The sequence below is a fragment of the Phocoena phocoena genome, chromosome 10 (assembly GCF_963924675.1).
Source record: "Phocoena phocoena chromosome 10, mPhoPho1.1, whole genome shotgun sequence".
Lineage (NCBI taxonomy): Eukaryota > Metazoa > Chordata > Mammalia > Artiodactyla > Phocoenidae > Phocoena > Phocoena phocoena.
Genome location: NC_089228.1, coordinates 17186580 through 17209372, shown reverse-complemented (window position 1 = coordinate 17209372; position 22793 = coordinate 17186580). Strand labels below are relative to the sequence as shown.

Below are 22793 nucleotides of genomic sequence, written 5' to 3'. Positions count from 1 at the left end.
TTTGGGAGAGCTGAGGCCTGAAGTTAAGGAAATAAAGACAGTTGTACATTCATCCCAACATCTGGCCATCTGATGGGAGCTATTACATCCACGTGCACGTTCCTCCTTTCCCCAAGTCCGGAAAAAGAGCAGCACATTCTTGGAGGACTGCACAAGTGCCAGGAGACAGAGTTTATCCTGGAGGTAGTGGGAGAGAGACATGATAAAGAACACGGGGGGAGCAGCTCGGCGTGGACCTTCGGGGGCACGGAGATGGCACGGGCAAAGGGTGCTGATCAGACGGCTGTGAGGCACGAGGAGGGGAAATCGGACACAGGACACCCCAGGCCTGGAGGGAGATGGCCCTGGGAGCAAAGCGGGTGGGGGAACAGATGGTGGCTCGCAACAGGACAGGAGAAACATCAAGTCCAAGGAAGTGTGGGCTTGGATATGGACAGTGGAGGGAGGAGTGTGGGGCACAGGATACCCAGGTATTTGCTGAGACACTTGGACACCTCCCAGTTCTATCGGATGAGTGAGTCTTGATGGGCTGGGAAGAAAACAAAAAGAAAACAAAAGAAACAACAAAAATGGAAATGAGATAGCACCTCCTTGGCAGCTTTTCCTAGAGCCACCCTCTTCCTGAATGGCAGGGTCTCTTCCCTTCCGGAGCCAGGACTCAGGAGGGAGAGGCGCTCTCACCAAGAGCCCGGGGTGGGGGATGGAGAAGGAAGATGCCTTCATATTCTGGAGTCCAGTGCCAGCACTGCCTTCTTGGGAGAAGGGGCACGAAGCTCTAACAGATGCTCAGCACCCTGTCTCTACCCCAGAATCCAAATCTAGCGGACAGTCAGGCCCCTAGTGAAGTGTAGGGTCTCCTTGGGAGATGCTTAGGTCTTTAGGATTGAGAAAGGGCAGAGAGAGAGTAACCCTGGAGAAGTGGGTGTGGCATGAGCCATCCACAGCCAGTAAGTTACAAGCAGAAATAGAAGCTCCAAGTTCAGGAACATACACTAGATTCTGCTTAAAATAAGCTTGGCTATCATATTCAAACATGTAACTACCCATCAGTGTTAAAATCACCCAACTTGTAATCTGCTCCATTCAAGGTCTAACTGGACAAGAATTTTGGGGGCGGGGGTGGCGGATAAAAGCCACAGCGAAAAAGCAGAACTCAAATGTATTTTGTCAAAAAGACACCTTATGGTGGCTGTTTTTAAGTCCAAGAATGCAAACTGTCTTCTATAGTAGAGTCCCTCTTCCTTTCAGCATCACTCTGTCACTGTTCTCCTCCGAACAATCCAGCCTCAGAAGCTTGGACGCCAGCCATCTCCTAAGCGGTGTGGCAGCCCCCAAAGTCCATCAGGCCGCTGTCAATGTGGATTCTTTCTAAAAACTCCTTTCCGCCCAGGGACGGGTGTTCCTTGATTATTGCTGTTGTGGGACTTGTAGCCGAGAACGGGCTAGACTGGAAAGCTGCCAGGCGGGTTGTGAGAACTGTAATTGACTGACCACTAGTCTGTGTATCTGGGGTGACAACACCTCTCAGCCTCAGATTATGCAAAGCTCCCAGAGACTCGCACAGCTGGGAAACAGCTCTGTCTGTTGACTAGTGACAAGAGAGCGCAAAAATGTGGAGGGGCGGGGCTGGGGGGACCAGGAGGCAGAGATGGCTGCCAGAAATTCTGTCCTAAAGAGAATGGGGATGCCTTCTCTCCCTGCACCAAGATGTTTCTGTCCTCTTCGTTGGTCAAACTATGTTTTTAATGGGGAAGCAGCTTGGACCAAGCCCTCCCTGTAATTCCAACTTCAGTTCTAAAAGAAGGGATTCTTGGAGGAAGAACAGAAGGGGAAAACTGTTCAAGTCTAAGACTGAAGGCAGTCGTGGGAATGATGCTTGAAAATGAATTGGAAACGGATGAGACAGTCAACTGAAGTATTAGCAGCGTTTATCTGTCACCAGAATAGGTGCAGAGAGGATGAAAAGAGACAAAGGGCAAGGGAAACTGGCAGAAAGGAGCAAAGGTATAGCTTTTATGGAGCCATAATATCTACAGAACGGGATATATTCATCCACAGCCAAAGAAGATGTTTCTGAAAAATTACCTAAGACATTAAGATTGTCAGTGCTGCCCGAGGCCAAAAATATACACATATTTTAAATCTGCTGCTATATTTAGATAACCTAAGAAATCCCTCAGTCTCCTTCTCTATTTCCATGAGTTTGACTTCAAGTCTGTATCTCTCATTTTTATCATCCGCTCAGCTGTTTTTCTGGTGAACGCCCACAAGCGACGCTTTCACCAACACACGGACGACAACAAACCGAATCAAGGCGCTGCAGCATTTTCACGTTTCCACTTGACAGACTACAAGGTGATGTCGGTTTTTGAAATGGGATCATCCAATTACCCTGGAGCATTTTCTTGTCCAAATCGGCAACAAAGCAAAGGCCACCCAGCTGCGAAGTCCTACATTGTCACTTACAGGAAGGTGGGAGCTTGGCCTGGCCCATCCCTCTTTACCTTTGTTAACTGCAGTTGGACGACTATAAATTCAAGTAAACACACAGTAACCTCATCTTATTCGCGCCTTTAGCCTCCTCCTTTACACCTTAGTTCAGAGTTGCTACCCAGATGCAGTGAACTTGACTTGAATATCCCTCTCTCACAAAGTTTCCAGCACTGACAAGCAGTCAGAGAAGAGAAAGACAGAGATTCTGGTCACCCAAGGGCATTCCACGGCTTGCAACGAGCCTGTAATCCTTCGAGTAAAAATCCCTTTCCTTCTTCTCTATTAAACCATCTCCAATTTCTAATGTTTCCTCAGTGATTTACTTGAAGAACATCCCTAAACCTATAGGTACTGAATAAACATTCACTTAATAAATGTTCAACAAATGCTTGGTAAGCCTTACTGTACACATTGCGTTCATCAGCTAACCCTAATGCCAGTCCTATTAGCATTACCCCATTTTGGAGATGAGGCAATTAAGGCTTAGAGGAGGTTAGAAGATCCTCCCAGAGATGCTCAACAACAAGGCAGAAGGAGCAAAGGAGCCCGGCTGTCACCAACTCCAGGGTCTGATACTCATCACACGACAGCTCAGTTCAGGGCACCCTGGAGCTGCTGGTGACACATCCAACCCTGACCCACAACCTTAAAGCGGCTTCGCCCCCTTCCTGATCCACGTGCAGTAAATACAGAGGGCACCTGAAAACAGCTTCCAGCAAAATTCTAGGGCTGACCCCTCTGCCCAGGAATCATTTCTGCACAGCCGTCCCCCTCTGCCAGGGTAAAAGCTCATCCAACCACCCCTCCTGGAGAAGGGGCTGCTGCAGGGTCCACGTGCAGCTCCACCCCTTAGGCTCCCTGTAAACAGACATACAGGATAGGGGAGAAAGATGGACGCTCGGGTCCATCTGTTAGTTATTTTCTTTACAAGGGTAATCATTGTGTTACACCACTTCCCTTTCTTATTGGAACAGGCTTATTAGAACACCATTAGTCTGGGGGGGACAGAGGTGACCCGCGGCTAAAAGCTTCGCTGAGCAAAGAACAGCAAGACGTGTTGTTTTCAAAGGCACAAGTGGGTGTCTGACTGATCCAGGGGTGAAAGCCGCTCAAGTTCCCCTTTGCACCCAGCGGTGCCTATCGCAGCGCCTGAAACGCAGTGTGTAAGCATGTGAGGAGCTGGACTGAAAGAACACATTCGGAAGCATTTCATTTACTTCCTACCATCAACCACTCTTTAACTTACCAGGTTCGAAATTAAGGAGACGAGGTGTGATTCCATCCAGGACACCACCTCTTTTCTCTTCTTTTTCTTCCCTTTCCCTTTCCCTCCCTTCCTTCTTTCCTTTCCTTCCTTCCTTCCTTCCTCTCTTTCTTCCTCTAACTCTCTTTTACAGGCAGAACCTGTTTTGTTTTATACTGCATGTATACTTTCAGACCTCTGAAAACAAGAATTACAGCGTGGGGTGAACACACCTCATCACCATGGACCCGAAGCCATCAGACCAACTAAACGGAGCCAGAAAATGATGCCGGGAAAGCTGTTTAATCTTTGGAGGCTCTCTTTTTCCATCTGTAATACGAAGGGTAATGGGCTGTGGGTACTAACCTCACAGGGTCTTCCTGAAGATGCACCCACATCTCTAACCTGCAGTGCTTGCACGTATAGTAAGAGTCCTTTGGAAACCCTGTATGAGACTTTGGAGGGGACTCTGCCTCAGGAGAAAATACTGTTCTTATTTTGGTAACAGCCTGGAGTCGGGTGCTGAGTTCAAATCTCAGCTCTACACTTAGAATCTGTGTAACTTCTGGCCTTAACCTAGCTGTCTGATAATGTTTTACAATCCTCCTCTCTTACCAAAAAAGAAAGGGGTCTACCAAATGAATAAGGCGGGGAAGCTAATGTGTGTACATACACAAGGCACCCTAAGTGTATGGCACCCAGTTAAACTCAATGAATGTTACTTCCTTTCCTTTTAAGCTCCTTAGTCTACAGCCAACACAAAACCACCTTATAAATAGATTCTCTCACATCAAGTATTTTTACAGAGGAGCAAACATCATCTGTGAACTCAGAAAGAATCACTTACAGATAAACGGCAACAGAGTTCCCAATTCAAATTACTCGGTTATGAGCATTCAAGCCAGTGTAGCTGGGTAACATATTTGTAAGCCAAATCCTAATTTTCTTTATAAATCACTGAAATGAAATGGACACAGCAGCCCACAATTCCTTTAGCTGAACTGGGCTGTTCTGTAAGATACACCATGGAATGGCCACTTGCTGACACTTTTCAGAAACAGAAAAGACACTGAACTGTGAACATTCTAATAGATACATTTCAAACTGTGTGGACATCTGGAACACCTTTTCATACAATTGTCTATTAGATTCACTTATCTCCAGGAGTTCTGAAATGGACAAAATCGTTTCTGGGATTTGGGAGTTTACACAAATGGATCTGGGGAAACAAAAGCATGCCTCCCACAAACCTGGAAACAATTTTGTTAACTTGCAGGTCACGGAAAAACTCGTTCTTTTTTAAGAGTGCGCTAACAAGCTCACTCTTGGTTAGCAATCTGAAAAGTTTCGATGGCTGACAAGACAGCCCCTTCAATCTTGAATGTATTCACTGAACAAAGACATATCGAGAGTTCACAGGGTACATGGTAATCGAACTGGTGGCGGGATACGCAGCCCTGAAGAACACACACACGGTCCTTCCTTTATTGTCCTTCACAGACAATGAACAGCTCTTCCCATTTTTCAGTTACAGCTGTGATGAAGGCCATGCAGGCGGAGCACCAAGGTGAGAGTCTCAGGGCACCAGACCTAGTCTGTGAGGTCAGAGAGGGCTTCCCACAGGCAGTGATGCTTGAGCTGGGACGGGAAGGATAGAAAGGTTATCTAGTCAGGAGCAAACCCTAAGTGCTGACAGAAAGGCAGGGGCTAGAAGGGGAGAGTTGGAAAACTTGCCAGTTACCTAACAATGAGCAACTGGAAAGACTATTCCAAGGAGAAAAAAAGAGCAAGTGCAAAGGCCCAGGGGCAAGAAGGAGCTCAGGGACATATTCACGGACCTGCCAGAAGCCAGTGAACCTGGGAAGAGAGACTAAAGGGGAGAAGAGTACAGGCAGGTGGAGGCCAGCAGGACCCGGAGTGTGCTTGGCCTTATATCCACCCAAGAGGAACTCAAGGCAGAGCAAGGTTGAAAGAAGAGTGACATCAGATTTACGTTTCTAAGAAATGATTCCCAGCTCCAGGTAACTGGAGGGGAGCGGGAAAATACATAGAGGGAGCAGCTGTGATCTAGGCAAGAGATTATGGGGGTTGAGACCAAGGCTGATTTTTGTCCCACAGGGAACAAGGGCAGTGTCTGGAGCTATCTGTGACTGTCACGACGTGAGGCACGCTTCTGACATCTAGTAGGCAGAGGCCAGGGATGCCGCTACACATCCCATAATGCACACAATACCTTCCCCACAACCAAGAATTATTCACCCCAAGACTCAATAGTGCTGAGGTCAGGAAACGCTGACCCAGGTCATCATCATCTTTGGACCAAGGTCATCATCTGATGGGACTGGAGAGCAATGAACAGATTCAAGAAGTGTTTAAGAGGTATAATCCACCTGATTTAATGACAGACTGGAAGTAGGGCTAAAAGAGCAGAAGCTATCAAGGCTGGGTCTCAAGTTTCTCAACAATTCCAAGGAAAGTTACACCCATAACTTTCTCTTTCCCAGAAAGCCAAACAAGTTTTTTTGCTGTGGAATGCCTTTGTTCTTAGAATCAGGTGGACAAGTCAGGGTAGGAAACTGAGGCTGGGAGCCCAACTCTTTAACATCCTCCAGCACAGCATCACCAAGTCTGCTGTAGCCCGGATGAGGCTTCAGACTGGTTCAAGAAGGCTTTCTGGACCATGTTACCTGTCATGTAACTGCTAGGCAGTCTGGGTTTTAGAACTTCACCCTGGTCTTTCAAAAAACGTTCAGGGGGCTTCCCTGGTGGCGCAGTGCTTGAGAGACTGCCTGCCGATGCCAGGGGACGTGGGTTCGAGCCCTGGTCCGGGAGGATCCCACGTGCCACGGAGCGGCTGGGCCCGTGAGCCATGGCCGCTGAGCCTGCGCTCCGCAACGGGAGAGGCCACAGCAGTGAGAGGCCCGCGTACCGCAAAAAACAAAAAACAAAAAAAAAAAGAACCCCAAAATGTTCACAAGGGATGTTCAGACGATGATCTGTGTGAAGACCAACATGATCTATATCTGTACTTGAGCCCACACTCTTTGTCTAGCTGAGTAGCTACCTAAAATGTGATAGGTGGCCCAGCATGAACTGGTAGCTTGTTAGAAACGCAGAACCTCACGCCCCATACCAGCCCTGATGGATCAGAATCTCTAAGGGTAAGAATATGCGATTTAACAAGCTTTCCAGGTGATCCCAATCATGTGAAGGTTTGCGAAGACCTGTTCCAGCTCACCTTGTAGGGCAGGAGAAACAATGCCTAAGTAGGTCCAAACGCTAAATGCTCAGCTGGTATCAAAAGTCCGAAACCTTACATTATTTAAATAATGCCAGATTATTTTATGGAACAAGTTCTAGCTCTTGAAGAAAGGGTATGGAAAAATCTTCTGAGTCTTTCTTATCTACTTCAGCTTGTAACAGAGAGGTAAATGATAGGACTTTTTAAAAATATAATAAAAGTGTTGTGCATGCGAGTTTCCAAGCAATATAAATCCTTCTGCTTTTTAGAAGAGAATAAACAGTACCCAGCAGGAGCAGAGAGTCTGGCCAATGAAATAAACAAGTTCTTAAACAGCTTGCAGTGGGAGGGGTCCGTCTGGCAGGCGCTGGAACAGCAGAAGCTTTCCACAAGGGCCACTGAGGGTTAACCAAAAGGCAAAAGGAGGGAGCTTCCCCCTAAGGCCTGGGCTGGGACCAGCCAGGGTCTGAGGGCAGAAAAATGAACTAGTGCAGCTTTCAGGCCAGGCCATTCTTGGCTGTCCTCAGGCCCAGCAATGAAGTCCATAAAAGTCCCAAGCAGCGCTCCAACTCCAGAAGGAAACTCTCTCTGTAAGCTCAAAAAGCAACAACATCTTGTCCCTAAGCTCAATGCCCCTGATGAGCCAACTGACTCACCCAACAGAGCTTCAAAAACTTGCACAGTTTTGATTCAAGTATCATATTTTTGATTCCGAGACGGAGTTTACCCAAACACTCCAGAAAGAAAACAGAAAGGCAAGAAGAAATAATAAACTAGCTTCACAATGAATGATGTATAAACTCTGGGGGAGTGAATGGCTTATTTATAAATAAGCATCACTTAAAACTATGCAGGAAGTCCAGATGACAGCATAAACAGGAGAAACTCCGGAAACTCCTTCACCCCAAACCCCGGCGCCTGCTTGAAGACCCAGCTTTGCCCCTTCCTTTGGTGACTCGCAAGCTCACGCCAGTCTTTTGTACGCCTGTGCGGTCCTGGGTGAGCCTCAGAGCTGTAAATATTTGCCCTTCGCCCAGAGCCGGCCAGCTGCTGACAGACAGGCCAGGGGCCAGGATGGGGTGGAGGTGGGGAGGGGGGAGTCGGAAAACTGGCAGACCGGGTGTGCGCTGTGGAAGAGGGGGCTGGGAGAGGGCAGGGAGAGGCAAAGCACACAAGCAGAAGAAAGGCCCCTGGGGGCCCCTCAGGCAAATACATTCCCCAGAATGGCAGCAGCAATGGCCCATGTCCCTCCCCAGCTGGTGAAAATGTGGCCTTTGCAATCAGGGAAATCTTGGTTCTCATCTTGTGACTGTGCCCCACTCAGAGTACAGGTGACAACACATGGAGACATTTCTGGTTGTCACCACTGGGCAGGGGGCGGTGCTACTGGTATCCAGTGGGTAGAGGCTAGGGATGCCGCTCAACATTTAACAATGCGGGCTTCTCTGGCGGCGCAGTGGCTGAGAATCTGCCTGCTAATGCAGGGGACACGGGTTCGAGCCCTGGCCTGGGAGGATCCCACATGCCGCGGAGCAACTAGGCCCGTGACCCACAACTACTGAGCCTGCGTGTCTGGAGCCTGCGCTCCGCAACAAGAGAGGCCGCGATAGTGAGAGGCCCGGGCACCGCGATGAACAGTGGCCCCTGCCTGCCACAACTAGAGAAAGCCCTCACACAGAAACGAAGATGCAACACAGCAAAAATTAATTAATTAATAAAAACTCCTACCCCCAACGTCAAAATATATACATATTTTTTTTTGACAATGCACGGGACTGCCTCCCATAACAAAGAATTTTGGGGCCCAAAATGTCAAAACACCCCAAGGTGGACAACTGAGGTAGAACCTGAATGCCAGCTCTGAACGAGTTCTATGACCTGAGCCTGCTTTCTCATCTCAGAGGATTAAATACGGAATGCCTCCAAAGTGCTTCGCCACAGTCTCTGGTACATAATAAACCCTCAGTAAATGGCACCTGTGGTTACATTGGGAGGCAACACGATAGTGCTCGCGAGCTTGGTCACCTGTGGGTTCAGAAACCAATTCTGGCACCTAGAAGCTGTGACTCAGGCATCTGACCGCGTCTCACTGGTCTTGAGTTTTCCTCACCTACAGAACGAGAAGCAATGTGCCTCCCTTACTTGATTACAAAGGAAACAGCTGAGAAGCAGAAGTGCTTAGAACGGGGCCTGGAGCAAAGCAAGCCTCCAGTAGTGGTGGCTGTTATAATTTCACCAACTCCCAGCACAAGGGGATGCCTTACAAGGGGAGGAGGTTAAAGATAAGTGCAGGGGATACATGCTGAGCGTTGACTTTCCACCAGGCACCGTGCTAGATCCTTTTCACATGTTCTCTCCCTGAAGGGGGTAAACAAGCTATTTTACATTTAGGGAAACGGAGGCACCTGGAGGTTAAGCCATAACATGACTCAGCTGTTTAGCCAAGAGGCCAGATTCGAGAACAGTTCTAATTCCAGAGGCCTCACTGTCAATTATTACTTTGTATTTGGTGGCGGTTCCTTTACTGCTTTCTGGAATTCTTTCAATCCCTGGAGGAATACTACAGAAGGGGCCTGTGTTTCACCCCCCGTGTCACATCTCTAGGGCCACAATTTCCAACTTGAGGGAGCGTGAGCTGCTAGCTCAAGGTCAGCCGGCTAGTTGGCAGCAAAGCCCAGGTTGGAATCCAGCTTTTACTCCAGAGGCCTCTCCTCTGGCAGCCTCCTTAACTTAATCTACACGGGCTGTGGGCTCCCTTTATTCTTTCTGGAGCTTCTGAGGGTGCATGGGTATAGCTCACGCCGTGTGTCAGTATCTTAGCCTGTGGGTCACGTGTACAGGAGCCATGTTTCCCAACCTCCAAAGAGGCTAAGCGACTTCCCCAGGATCACCCAGCTGGTCTGCAGCACAGCCTTTGCACACTTCTGACTCTGGAGCCACACTGATTCTTACTCTGCGCTGGTCGCGGATTCCTTTGAGTCTTTCCAGAACCCCTGAAGCTGCTGGAGCTATACTTCACCCTGAGTCTAATCTGTCAAAGGACCACAGTTCCCAAGTTTAGGCCGATTCCCCGACCTTGCTCACGGTGATCTATCTGGCAAGCAGTGTCAGAAGAGGGAGGCAGAGATGCTCCCGGGCAGCTCCCGGGACCCCAGTGCCCAAAGGGGCTGGGAGGCGCCCCGGGGACCCAGGAGCTCGGCAGGGGGTCGGGGCGGGCGGCGGGTGCCTACCTTGCCGCCGGGCGGCGTGGCCACGCAGCGGCTGAGCGAGTCGAGGCGTGCGCTGTACTCGGTGAACTTCTTCTGGTAGCGCAGAGCGGTCATCTGCAGCTCCAGCTGGGCGGCGGCCAGCTGTGCCACCAGCGACTTCTCCCGCTTGCCCGCGCGCAGCGCCTCCTTCTTGAGCGCCTTGTGCAGCGCGCCCAGGCGGGCCTGCAGTGCGCCGTTGTGCGCCCGCAGGGCCCGCGCGCAGCAGTGGCCGCCGGCGCGCTGCTCGCCGTGCGTCAGGGGCAGCCCGCAGCCCTCCTGGCAGCGGCCCACCGGCCGCGCGTCGCACGCGTCGCGCATGTGCGCCTCCACGTCGCGCCGCAGCAGCACCTGGCCGCAGCCCGCGTGGCGGCAGCGAGCGGGCGCGAAGTCGCAGCGCTCGAGGTGCTCGGGCAGCTGTTGCAGCTTGACCACCCGGCCGCAGCCGCGCGCCGCATGCGCGCACTTGATGTCGAGCTTGAGGATGAGGCGCTTGAGCGGCAGGACGTGGTTGAGCTCCTTGGCCGAGAGGCGACCGCGGCAGCGCGCCGGGCAGCTGCCCTCCTGCACCACCCAGGGCAGCACGCAGCCGGCGCAAAAGACGTGGCCGCACGGCGTGGTCAGCGGGTCCTCCAGGACCTTGTGGCACAGCGCGCACTTCAGGTCCGGGTCCACGTCGCCGTCGAAGCGGTCCAGCTCGAAGCCCATGGTGGCGGCCGGGGCCCGGGGTCGCCGCCGGGCGGCCGGCCGCCCCCTCCTTCCCTGCGAGGCAGCCGAGACGCGCCGGCTGCGCCGCCCGCTCTCTCGCTGGCTCTCCCCGGACTGAGCCTAATTGCTCCAGACTTCCTCGGAAAATGCCCGAGGAACAGAACTCCTCAGCCGTATTTGCGTGAGCGCGTGCGCACGCACATCCTGCCTCGGCTGCCTCCCGCCCGCCCCCTGCAAAAGGGAGGAGGACGGGTGGCGAAGGAGGGTAGGAAGACCCAGAGGCTCGCCAAGGAGACTGGCCCGCCCAGGACGCCAGCCTGAGCCTTTCTCTCCGGAAACTCCACTCCGCTCTCCTGCAGTTTTCGCTATGGGAGACAAAATGCCAGCCGAGAAAGCTCACTAGGTTAGGCGCAGAGGGTGCTGCTGTCGCCCAGACGAGTTTTCCTGGAGCCCCTTCCGGGCCAGATCACGACTTTTTACTCCCCTCCCGTGCCTCCTCTTTTTGTGGCTGATTACAGAGAGCGAAAAATATCGCAGGGCCCGCTATCTCAGCATTTACGGTCTTTATTTATTTATTTCATTCCGGGGAAAGTTACAGAGCCTGCGGGACGCTCCTGCAACTACAGGTCCCACCAGAGGTTCAGCGGACCCGGAGGTTTGCCAGGCCAAGGTTTCCAGAAGCAGAGGGCGAATCTACGAGGGCCATTTTTCGGGGACGAGAGCTGCTCGCCGGCTGCCAGGGTGGGAGAAGCTGCCGGGCTGGCTCCGTTCACTTCACCTAATACCTCTGAAGTGTCTGCACTGAAGTGTGGCTTGCACTGTGCTGGGCCCTGATAAATCGGTCCCTTTAAAAATCATCAGTACAATATTGTGAGAGAGCGTCGTACTTAAAACATTTCCCCCCATTACAAAAGAAGTAACGCTGGTCTTACCCCTTACAGCGTTAAAAACCGCACAAGTGTAGAACTTGGAGAAGTTCCCCATAATCACCCCCACAATCATGTGAACTGCGTTCCTTCAGTTTGGTTTTTTTTCCTATGTATGCACTTGGTTATATTTCCATTCTCCAGTTGAGGAAATTCAGGCCGAGAGAAGGCAAAAAATAAACTACTCCTGAAGGCCCCGGAGAGCAGCCTTTCTCAGATTTTAATGTGCGTGCAGATTATGATCCGGTAGGTGTGGGGTGGAGTCAGAGAATCTCCTTGTCAAAATTGCCTCCACGTGGTGCTGATGCTATTACTCAATGGATTTCCACCTGACTGGGAAGTGGCCATCCATGAATCTGGACTTTTTTCTTCTGCTGGGGGGTAGCTTCAAGCAGGGCAGTTTTCAGCAACAGTTCTGAGTGTTGAAGAAATACTTTGCGATTCCAACCTAGGTGATCAATTCACAGCATCATCCATGGATTTCCTGTTTTGTTTTCTGTTTTTTTTCCCTCTCCCCAGGCTCTAGATGGCTAAGAAACATCCAGCCAGCATTGGTAAGAAAGAAAAATCAAGCTATGGCATTCTCATTTGGAATGTGCTGTCAGATCCTGAAGAATGAAGTGGAAAAGTTGCATCTCTGGGGTCTGGAAAGTGGCATGACAGCACCCATTTTGCCTAATTGCTTTTACTTCTCTCCTTTATGTGGCTGCGAAAGCCCCATGACCTTCACTACTTAACTGTTTCACCAGAGTGAAAGGGTTGTGTTGATGTCCACAAGGATGACTTGTTTTGAAACGACCTTTAGAAAGTTGTCACTGGGCTTCCCTGGTGGCGCAGTGGTTGAGAATCCGCCTGCCGATGCAGGGGACACGGGTTTGTGCCCCGGTCCGGGAAGATCCCACATGCCGCGGAGCGGCTGGGCCCGTGAGCCACGGCCGCTGAGCCTGCGCGTCCGGAGCCTGTGCTCTGCAACAGGAGAGGCCCGCTTACCGCAAAAAAAAAAAAAAAAAAGTTGTCACTGATTAGATTTCTCAGTGCCTTCCTGAGGTCACTGGACAGTGTGCTTTCATCAGTGTTGGTGGCATTTGTTGTCTGTTTGTGGTAGGGGCTTTCGTTTAATTGCTTAAATCGATTAATGCATTCCTTTGCGAGTTCTTGAGGTGGAATATAACTGGCCTTTGTTCAGATAAGCGTGTTCCAGAAATCCTCCTTCAGTGTATTTATTAAGCTGCTCACAGGTTCTCAGATAATGGGTAAGAAACACATTCTTTCATCAAAGGCGTGTGGGCCTGTCAGTTTCACAAGGTGGGCTAGTGTCAACAGGGCGATAATCTTCAAACCAAACTGGTTTTGAGAAACAACGAAAGCGCATCATACACCATAAATGGGAAATTACTGCTTACTTTGGGTGTAGGCTTCTCTGCAGACTTGTTCCCCCCCATCCCCACCCTGTTGCCAACTGAGAGGCTGTTGATGAAACGCTACAGCTGAGGCCACAGAAAAGCTATAGCGGACTGTGGATTGGCCTCTTTCGGCACAAGAAAAAGAAAAGTCTGTCTAAACCATCCTCGCTGGTTAAGTTTAGAAGCAAACTTCTTGGAGGTCAGAAAAAAAAAAAAAAAAGACTCCTAGAATGTCAGAGTTGGCAGATCCTGCATACTATTTAGTGGCTGAATTTAATAGGGGAATTGAGAACCAGAAAGGTTACAAGAAAGAACAGTTTAAGGACAAGTTTTCTCAGTTTCTGCTTTCAGTCAAGTAATATTTTGTCCTGTGCGTTGTAGGATGTTTAGCAGCATCTCTGGTTAGATGCCGGTGGTTACCTTCCCCACCCCCTGCAGGGGTGTCAACCAGACATTGCCAGTGTCCTCGGGAGGTGAAACTGCACTGGGTTGAGGCTGAGAACCACTGGTTTGGGGCAGCCTTTCATTCACTGCTAACGTCAGACGGTGCTGGCAGCCCATGTCCTCTGCTGGCTGTGGAATGACCTAGTGAATGCAGCATAGTGACAGAGGTGTTACCCTGAAAAGTTGGGGCACCACAGTAATACACATGAATACAAACGGTAGGAAGCTAAACGTTTGGTGTGGCAAGTCATCTGAGAAAAGTAGCTGTTTGTTCTGACATGGATTAGATACTTACTCAGGTGTCTCAGAAGCAGCCAAATGTTGATGAAGGGATGATTCCTTGTGGACAAGAGCATCAGTCCCTTTGCAAATGATTCTTACGGCTTCCGCCATCTCTGCCGTCAACGCTTCCTTTTACGGTCCGATTCTGCACTTTCTAACCAAGGCGTGGTCCCAAGCCTAACAAAAATGCAATATTCCCCTTCACTCCGATTTAGATTCTGTTCTTGACTCTCCATTCCATCAACCTGTTTATTCAGAAGACGATGATAATAACGTCTACCATTTTTGAGCTGCTACTCAGTGCCGAGCGTTGTACTCACCAGCTGACCTTCATTATTTCATTTCTTCTCACAGCACATCAAGAGGCAGATGTCTCGTTGGCCCATTTTACAGATAAAGAAACTGAGGTTTACAGAGGTTATGTAGTTATCAAAATGGCAGTCAGTAACATAGACAGAAGGATTCCAGCACCCTCGCTCTTAATGTCTGTGAGCACATGCTTCCTCCTCCACAACCCCTAACTGGGGACTTCTTATCTTACAAATGGTACAGATAATCACTCCACACCTCCAACATTACTCATCTCCCCTTTCCCTCTATCAGTCCTCAGTTTCCCCTGGGCTTTAGATAACTTGTGGGTTCAGTACTGGAGAAAGCAAAAAAAAAGGCAAGTTTTTTTCTTCTTGTTTTTGGTGGCTTCCCTAGGCTTAAATATTTGTACTCCACTAGCTGAAATAACACCAGACAATTAGATTAATAAGCATCTTTTTTTTAACCAAATAAAAGTACCACCAGAGAGTATAGTAAGGTATATCTGTCATCCACAAACAAGTGTGAAACATCTCAATCAGATTGCTTGCCTCCTACCATAGCCAATGTCGCCCATTCTGGGGCCCAGGAGATTCATTTAGCCTTGAGTAGGGAGAAGAATAGGTAATTTTTGACCCTGGAGACTTTGGAAGACTTGGGTTAGTCAGGATGATCTATCACAGAGGACGCACTGGACAGAGAACAGGAAGAGTTGGGAAAATGCTTCCTACAAATTCGTGCAAAAATCTAATGCTGCATATTGGCAAGGCCTCCATCACTGTCTCTCCAGATGGGATTAGCTTCTACAGCACCATGTACATTCCTTGCTGTAACACTCATCACACTTGAAATCTCTGAATTTATCTAGTAGTTATTTATTTAGTGGATACTATATGCTAGGCAGGTGCTGTTCTGGCACAGCGGTGAGGGGGGTAAACGCGATGGGCGATGGTGCCTTCCTGAGCCCTCGTTCCAGGCTGGGCAGAAGGAAGCATCCAGAAACAAAGAGCTTCTTGAGACAACAGTGGGGTGGGATACATTCTCTAGAGCAGGGCTGCTCCAAGTGTAGTCAGAGACACAGGCATAACCCTGGAGCTTCTTGGAAATGCACAGTCTCAGGCTTCACCCAGGACCTACTGAGTCAGGACCTGCATTGTAACAATATCCCCAAGAGACTGGTGTGCACTTGAAATTTGAGAAGCTCTGCTATAAAGACCATAAACCAAGCCGATGTGCTGGAGAGAAATTAGAGGAGGCTGTTCCCAATAGGAAAGTCTGCTGAGAGGAAATGAGATGTTGCTTGAAAGATGAGATGGGCCAGCAACAGTCAGCAGAAGACTCCAGGCAGAGAAGCAACAGAAAGTGCAGTGGTCCACAGGGAGTCAAGCTCTTGGTTTACTGAAGTTGGACAGAGCATGCCTGGAACTTACAACAGGCTGAGAACAGGGGGGAGAATGAAATCAGATAAGGATAGAAAAGTCGGCAGTAGCCAGACATCCAGGGAGTTGCAGGGCATACATAGTAAGGAGTGTGAATTGCTTTTAGGAGCGCTGGACAGACGGCACTGAAGGGTTTTGGGTGGCAGAGGAGCACATTTGGTCAAATTCTAGTTCTCACCGAACGTTCTATTAGAGAGTCGGGGCCTCGTGTCCACATTCTATCTCACGTATGTAACACTTAATTCATGCTGAGTTAAGACACTTAATTCATGTTGAACAAATAAGTGTTCCCACTCCCTGCTCCACGTAAGTTCCTACTCCTAGCCTCCTGAGCACAGGCTGATGCTAACAGCATGAGTATCTGTGTCACAGGATGGGTTAAACAGGCCTCTGTGGCCTCTTTGGAGTATGTATCATCACTTAGAACATTGTTCCCAGAAGAAAATTTATCCTGATATTGGGAACAACCAAATCCCATAGGAACAGCTGGACCATAGTCTGGTTGTGAACTGGCAGGCTTTGCACAGAAAAGGTGTGTGTACAACAAATATGATTCCACGTGGCACTGTAGACATTGGGAGCTGGAAGGGACCTTCTCTTCCACAAATACTTACGGAACCACTATCATGTAGAGAACTTAGAAGGAAAGAATATGAAAAAGGACACAGGACCTAACTCCTGCCTTTAGAGCACTTACAAGGCCCCCAAGGTGGCCAACTGAGTGAAAGTACAAATAGTTCTAACACAAAAACAAATGTATTAAGTATCTTATCCAGCCCCTACTACTCATTATCTGATGAGGAAACAGAAGTTCAAAGAAGTTAGATGACTTTCTAAATATTTATGATGAAACATAATGTCGTTGGAGATACCCTGCACCCCAGTTCAGTGGAGAGAGAATTGGACTAAGTGTCAGGAGACGTGTGTGACACTGATCAGTGAGTGGCCTGGGATCCGTTATGCGAGTTTCTGTAAATATGAATGTGTATGTATAGGCAATTGAATTAGGATAAGCAAACCCCAAATTCTCAGACACCTCACGCTGAAGAATTTTTTTTTTTCACTCTTGTCCCCTGGTGTGGATATCCATGTGATCACTCAGAGCCCCAGGCCCCTTCCATCTCATGGCTCTGCCCTCCTCAAGTCCTCTCCTCAAAGTCATCTCCACTGAGTCAGCAGGTAGGGAGAAAGAATGAAAGACTTCCATTGACCAGGCCTGGGAAAGGCGTACATTACTTCCACCACATTCTACTGCCTATAGTCCAATCACAGGGCCACAATAATAGCAAGGAAATCTGGGAAGTGTACTCTAGCTATGTTCCCAGGAAAAAGAAGAATTAGGCTTCGTGAGCGTCCAGCCAATATATCCATGTGTGTGCATACGTATATGTGTGTACATACTTATGTGTATACACACACACACACACACACACACACACACACACACACACATACACGAAGGAAAAAAGAGGATTAAGTTGAGCTAATGTAACAGAACATCCAAATAGCTAGGGAATAAACAAGCTAGAATTTTATTTCTCTCTCAAGTAAAACCATATGATTCATACTTTGGAGCCAAAGGCTGATGTAGTAGCTTCCAAGTCACAAGGACTCAGGATTCTTTTATCATCCTGCTCTAACATCTATACGACCTGGTCTCTACGCTCACTTCATGGACCAGGAGGCCTGCTGCAGAGCTGACAATTCCAGGGCAGAAAAATGGAGGAAGAAAGGAAAGGCCAAAAATGACGACCCCTTACTTAGCCAGCGTTCTTGCACAGCTTCTCTGGAAGCCCCACCCAACTATGTTCTCTTACAGCTTAACAGCAACCCCTAAATGCAAAGAAGGGAATCTGTGAAATGTAGTCTTTTACGAGGGCACATTGCTTCATGGAATATTAAGAGGGTTTTACCACAAGCCATCACTTCACACTCACTAGGATGGCTCATGTCAAAAAGACAGATAATAACAAGAGTTGGCAAGGATATGGAGACATCGGAACCCTCATGCGGTGCTAGTAGGATTGTAAAATGGGGCAGGCACTTTGGAAAGCAGTTTGGCAGCTCCTCAGAATGTTAGACATTGAGTGACCATCTGACCCAGCAATTCCACTCCCAGGTATATTCCCAAGAGAACTGAAAATATATATCAACACAAGAACGTATACACGAATTAAACATTCGTGAGAGCCAAAAAGTTTAAACAACCCAAATATCCATCAACTGATAAACATATAAACAAACTCTGGTGTATCTATGCAATAGAATATCATTTGCCATAAAAAGGAAGGAAGTACTGATTCATGCTGTAACATGCATGGACATTGAAAACATTATTCTAAGTGAAAGAAGCCAAACACGAAAGGCCACATATTGTTTGATTCCATTTATATGAAACCTATAGAGACAGAAATTAGATTAGTGCTTGTCACAAGCTAGGGGGAGGGAGGAGTCGGGGGGTGCCCGTAATGAATATGGGATTTCTTTCTGAGGTGACGAAAATATTATAAAATTAATCGTGCTGGTGGTTACATAACTCTGTGAATATACTAAAAGCTACTGAATCATACACTTTAAGAGGGTGAGTTTTATGGTTTGTGAATTATATCTCAATAAAGCTATTATAAAAACACAAAAATATTAATATTAATAGTAAGGAAGAAGGGAATTGTGGATATTAGATATGCAGGTAGTACTCTGCATGTGTCTATATTCAGGCATAAGCTTTTTTTTTCAAAATTACATCTATTAAACTAGGGTTGATTTTCTTATTCATACCAAAGGCTATATATTTTTTTTAATTACTGATTTGAATTGCATTAGAACTCTTTTTACCTACAAGTTTTTAACATCTAATTCACAGTGACTCAGGCATTCGAAAAAAAAAAAAGACTAGGCCACATCATTGCAAAGTCCCGGAGGTAAGAACGGCTACAGGTATGGCTAAATCCAGGTGTTCACAAGAACACAGTACAAATCTGCCCTGCTTTCCTCTCGGTCGGCTTGCTTCTCAGGCAGGCTCTCCGCACATAGTTACACAGCCCCTGCAGTCCAGGTTTGCATCTCACCAGCTTATCAACCCCAGCAGAAAGAGCGTCTCTTTCCTAACAGTTTGAATAAATGTCCTAGGCATTGTTGGCCTGCCTCAGGTCATGTACCCATTCCTGAACCAGGGAGTGGGGGACAATCACACCCAGACCACAAGAAATGAAGGTAGGGGAGGGAGTGGTTTCCCAAAGAGATGCCAAAAAGCCAAAAAATGGGTGCCTACTACAATCTTATTACAGGATTCATCACTAGTCCTAAAGGGGGGAAGAATCATCACCTGTAAAATATACATAAACCCGTTGTCTAGGAATAAAATTTTAAAAATCCATCAGCCTCCCTAACTGCTATACCCTGATTTGAAGCAATCATCTGTGAAGCGAAAACAAATACACATAACAAGGCAATGTAATGCTCTTTTTTTCAAATTTGTCTTTTAAAAACACAAAGTTTAATCTCTTACAGTTCTAGAGGTCAAAAATCCAAAAAAGAGTCCTATGGGGCTAAAATCAAGGTTTTGGGAGGACTGCATTCCTTGTAGAGGCTCTAGGGGAGAATTCTTTTCCTGACCTTTTTCAGCTTCTAGAAGCACCTCACATTCTTTGGCTCACAGCCCCTTCCTCTATCTTCAAAACCAGAAGTATAACATTTTCAAATCTCTCTCTTTTTTTTTTTTTTTTTTGTTTACGGTACGCGGGCCTCTCACTGTTGTGGCCTCTCCTGTTGCGGAGCACAGGCTCCGGACGCGCAGGCTCAGCGGCCATGGCTCACGGGCCCAGCTGCTCCGCGGCATGTGGGATCTTCCCGGACCGGGGCACGAACCCGTGTCCCCTGCATTGGCAGGCGGACTCTCAACCACTGCGCCACCAGGGAAGCCCTCTCTCTTTTTAATAAATACATTCAAAATGACTTTTTTTTTTTTTTTTTTGCAACAATAGACCCTCGTCCTTCAGCTAAATTACATGAAGATACAGTTTCTGAAGTCAAATTTAAGCTATTAAAGTTTAAAAGATACCTGTCTTGTCGGTCAGTGCTGGATCCCTAGGCCCCGGGACAGTGTTTGGCTTACAGTGGACACTCACTCAACATATAGATTGCTTGTGTAACTTATTCAAATATTCACTGGTCCAAAAAAACAAAAATTCTGGTTTCTAAAACCTCTCAGATCTTTGATTATTCCTAAAGAGAAAAAAAACAAGGAATGCAATTTGAAGGGTGAGAGTTATAATCACATGGAATCCCCCATCAAAAATAAGACCCTCACAGATATATGGGGAGATATAAAATCATACAAAGAAATATTCATAAATAAAAAACAGAATCCCAGCACTGGTTTCATTGATAAATAGGACATTTAATTTTAATTTGGAAAACCTGCTTTTCCGATATTTAAGTTTCACTTTAAGAAAGCGTGTTCTTTAAAATAAACAAGCTCTAAAATCCTTGCAGCTCGGGCCTGTGATCTAGGAACTCATTCATTTTCATTTTTCTCCTGGTACCGTCTCCATCATTCTCATTTACTCTGTCTGTAAAATTGTGATAATAATAATCCATGCTTACCTAACCTACGGTAATAATTACTAATTAACTAATTTTTATAAGTAGAAACCCTTGAAGAATGTACATACACAGTTGCTAAATATAATAATTTTAAGCTGATGGGGAAGATAGCACTTTCTGTTTTCAAGAATGCTGTCCGCTCCAGAGGGATGGAATTTCATACACTGCTTCCATGTATCTTCCATTACTGATGGATTTGACAAGCCAAGCCCTGCAGAGTGATATCACTTTCTCTTGTCACCTAGGACCTCAAATAGCCAGAGCTGTGCTTGGTGTTTCCTCTTTACAGCAAGATACAAACCACTCTGGCACTGGCAGCAACAGAGGTCTGAGCTCAAATCATGTAGAAGGGCAGCTCTCAAACTAGCAGATTTCCAGAGTGCCTCCCTACCGCCTCCATGAAGTATAACACAATTGCTTTCATTTAAATCTCATTGCATTAAAAAGAGGCTTACCCATGTTTGTGGGGTCTTTTTGTTTGTTTTTTTGCCTTGCCTTTTCTTTTTACAATTTTTACAATCAAAGAAGAACTTCTTTTCTTCTGGGAGGGCTTCAGGCAAAACATTTTTGAGATGTCAGCCAACCAAGAGAAATGTAACGTCGCCGTTCTTTGAAATCTTGTCCATAAACTGTGGTTTTGGTACCCAAATCAAGCGGGCACTTGGCAATGAAAAAACTAAAACATAACATGAACGAAAATAGTGCTATGATGGTATGGGGTTTCTAGGATAATCGTTTGTTATATTTTAACAAACAAAAGTCACTTTAACCTTTCGTTCTCTTTTCATCACTTTACAGGAACAGACACAAAGCTGGCCCTGTGATTCTTTTTACAGGGGCAAAAAGCAATCATGGAAAAAACCCTCAGCAATGATAACATTCTTTGATACAGGTAAAGATTGAAAATATGTCCCAATGCTGGCGTACTGTCTGTAATTTTGGCAAATAGCACACTCCATCTTGACAGAATATAAAGAAGCTTAGAAGTGGAATCCAGAGAGACGAAAGGACTTGGAGGACAGTGAGTCAGTTTGTCGTTGGTGGAAATCTTTGTCATAACTTATAATTTATCTGTGGGTTGTATAAGCTTCAAGATGAAGATAAAGCTGGAATCAGAGAGCTCATGCTGGTTTTCTTTCTATTCCAGAATGGCAGCGTTTCTGACGGTTCTTTCAGGTGTAGGAGATAAGTGCAAGTGTGTTTCTAACTTGTGTATTATATGCTTTGCTTTTGTTTCCCAGTAGGGCAGTAACTGACTCGCCGGGTTAGAGACTACCCAGTTTGCAAATGGAATCAAGGGGTGATGTTCTCAGAACAGCACACAACTCCAGATAGTAGCAAAAACGTAGGGGTGCCTTTTGGAAAAAGTCAAAAGAAGTTTCACATTTTTCACACGTTAATTGGGAATGATGTATTTTCTTCTTCATCCAGAAATCCCCCATGGATGGACTTACGACCTTTTTCTTTGGGGGGCGGCGGGGGGGGGAGTGGCATTTGATAAAAATGTATTGAATGGAACAAATAATGTACACATATAAATTTAACCGTTAAACTGACCCTAAGCCTTGAATACCACCAGTCTGTTCACTAGAAAGAATTTAATCAAAGAAACAATATATATGATTGTGCTCTATATCAGGGTTTGGCAAACTTTTTTCGGTAAAGAAACACGTAGTAAATACTTCATCTTTGTGACAGCTTTCTGGGCTCTGTCACAGCTACTCATCTCTTATGGTGTAGCACAAAAGCAGCCACAGACAATATGCAAATGAATGACTGCAGCTGTGTTCCAATACAGCTTTGCTTTCAAAAGGGCTGGATTTGACCCACGGGCTTTAGTTTGGCAACTCTTGTCATCTGTAAATACACTGCCTTTGTGATGAGACAAAACCAACTAAACTTGAGACCATTAAGACCATCATAGTGAGCTAGAGGGATATGGACTTTATGATAAATACATGCTCAATAAATAGTAATACTTTGAACAAAGGAGATAGTGTAGTATCATGAACTTGGGAGTCAGAAAAACCTACCTTCAATTCCGGTATCTACCACTTATTGGCTGTGCAACATTTGCAAATTTCCTCAGTTTGCAAAAGGTACAGGTTATTAGCGCCTACTTCATAGAGGTGAGGTAGACTCAACAGGACATTTAAAGTGTTAGTTACAATCAAAGAAGAACTTCTTTTCTTCTGGGAGGGCTTCAGGCAAAACATTTTTGAGATGTCAGCCAACCAAGAGAAATGTAACGTCGCCGTTCTTTGAAATCTTGTCCATAAACTGTGGTTTATGGGAAGTGAAGTGCTTGGCACTACCGAGCTGAATAATATAAAGACTGAGTTATTGGCCATAGGGAGGGTGAGGATTCTAGTGAACTGGCGTTGCTCGTGCTTTCTGAAGTTATCACCTACAAATGAAGCCCGGATTCTCTGCCCTACAGCCCTGGAATTCCAGG

General features: G+C 47.0%; 1 protein-coding gene across 1 annotated transcript in view; it reads right to left on the bottom strand.

The window, feature by feature from the left end:
- Positions 1–10930, bottom strand: part of PDZRN3 (PDZ domain containing ring finger 3) — a 247419-nt gene extending 236489 nt beyond the window's left edge. Inside the window, exon 1 of the mRNA XM_065884735.1 lies at positions 10208–10930. Coding sequence (XP_065740807.1) covers positions 10208–10930 — 723 coding nt within the window. The remainder of the gene's footprint in view (positions 1–10207) is intronic.
- Positions 10931–22793: the final 11863 nt, after the last annotated feature.